Genomic DNA, 1,754 nt, shown 5'->3' with positions numbered 1-1,754 from the left:
ATTTTACAATAAGCAATCCTGAAAAATATTTGGGTGCTTAAATTTTTTCCAGGTGTATATAAACAAATTCATGTTTACCTTTAAACATTAAGCCTAAATAGAAATAAAGCCAAACAAATTACTTCTTTATGTTTGTCTTTTTCCATAGAAGATGTCTGTTTGCGCATGTTGTTTCCAGTGTAAGCCACACATTTCAGCTGCCATTCTCCAATATCTTCATTCCAGTGGACCGACTGTTCCAGTAACTCCTGTATAAACAAACAAAAAAAACCCATCAATCCTTACCTGATCTATAAGCTTCCTGTACAAATGTACAAAATACTGTCATATGTTGAGGGATCAATCTTAAGATACCAGTGGTCATAACACTAGATTGAGACACTGATAAATGCTGTGTATAAAAATTAACTAAAAAACTGTTTCTAAACATGTTTCAATTCCAGCTGTATCAATTTATACTTTACAAAGGTATTCAACACATTAAATACAGGTTTTCTTGGGAACTGTTTTGATAAAATATATAAAAAACATATTTTAACGACAATACGTTTATATTTTATAGGCAGTTAATGTACAAAAAAATCCTCTATCTTGCTACTGTATCTCACTAAGAACAAAGCATTGAAACTTTATCGTCATATGCAACTTTTGTCTACATATAAAATAAATGAAAAATATCCAGCTCAATTGCAAGAGTATTTTTTCATAATACAAAAAAACATACTTTAAAAGAGAACTATTTAAATTTTAATGCAAAATAGATATATATATATTCATTTTATTTGTTTACTTTCACACACACAGCTACTCGAGGTCTATCTGCTCTAGCCTTTCTTAATTTTGAAGTGATAAACTCTGTAGCTGGAAGGAAGCTCGTCAACACTACCAAGTCTTGGGATACTGTTTACCAGTAAAGAGTGGCATTGACCACCATATTATAATTCCCTCACAGCTGAAAAGGCAAGCATATTTGGTGATAGGTTTCAATCTTGCAACCTGCGAGTTAAGTGCTCTAATCACCAGGACACTCCACACCTAAATTATCTATAAAAGTTTTAATTTCTTAATACCAAAGTCTAGAATTATGTAGAAACTGTGTATCAGTTTTATGGGAATAAATGGGTCTGAATTCAACATCAGTGTTTGTGATGTATTGTTAAGCTTGAAGAGCTAATTTACACATTAAGAGTTAAGTAAGACATCCAAGATGTCATTTTAAAACTGTATTACTTTAAACTTGTATACTTAGCATATATAAAAAGTTTTCTGTTGTATATAATATCCATTTTAACCTTAAATTAATAACCTACAAGTTAGTTTTCTAGAAGAGTGTTTTAAGAAGCAATGAAAATAAAGTTCAGAATATCTCCCAATATTTATTTACCTGGTATTCAGGTGGAATGAAAGCATTGATGACTAACATATTGAGTCGAAGCTCTCTACTCAGCTGTCGAACATTTTCTAAAAGCCCTTCAGCTTCTCTTTGGTGTTCTTGTTGAAGATCAGCCATCTCTGCTTTGGCACTCATTAACATGGTCCACACCTTCTTCAGTTTTTTGGTCTTGCCAGCAGCCTCCTCTTGCAAACTTGAGTACTTTTCTTCTATGTCTAGTCTTTCAGCCTTAAAATTAAGAATCATAATAGGTTTTAGTTTCATATATATATTAACTGTTAGTTTAATTAATTAACAATGATTTTAAAATAATTATAACCTTATAATACTTTAAGGTGTTCTTATCATACTGTCTTAATTA

General features: G+C 31.0%; 1 protein-coding gene across 6 annotated transcripts in view; it reads right to left on the bottom strand.

Moving 5' to 3' along the window:
- Nucleotides 1-1,754, bottom strand: part of LOC106465668 (kinesin-like protein KIF3A) — a 101,961-nt gene that overhangs the window by 11,179 nt on the left and 89,028 nt on the right. For all 6 annotated transcript variants that reach the window (XM_013925906.2, XM_022393952.1, XM_022393935.1 and 3 more), the window contains exons 14-15: nt 1,385-1,621; nt 123-248 (exon numbers count right to left, since the gene is read on the bottom strand). In XM_013925906.2, the coding sequence (XP_013781360.1) occupies nt 123-248; nt 1,385-1,621 (363 nt within the window). The remainder of the gene's footprint in view (nt 1-122; nt 249-1,384; nt 1,622-1,754) is intronic.

The sequence above is a fragment of the Limulus polyphemus genome, unplaced genomic scaffold, assembly GCF_000517525.1.
Source record: "Limulus polyphemus unplaced genomic scaffold, Limulus_polyphemus-2.1.2 Scaffold69, whole genome shotgun sequence".
In the NCBI taxonomy this organism is placed as follows: domain Eukaryota; kingdom Metazoa; phylum Arthropoda; class Merostomata; order Xiphosura; family Limulidae; genus Limulus; species Limulus polyphemus.
This window is presented reverse-complemented; position numbering and strand designations above follow the sequence as displayed.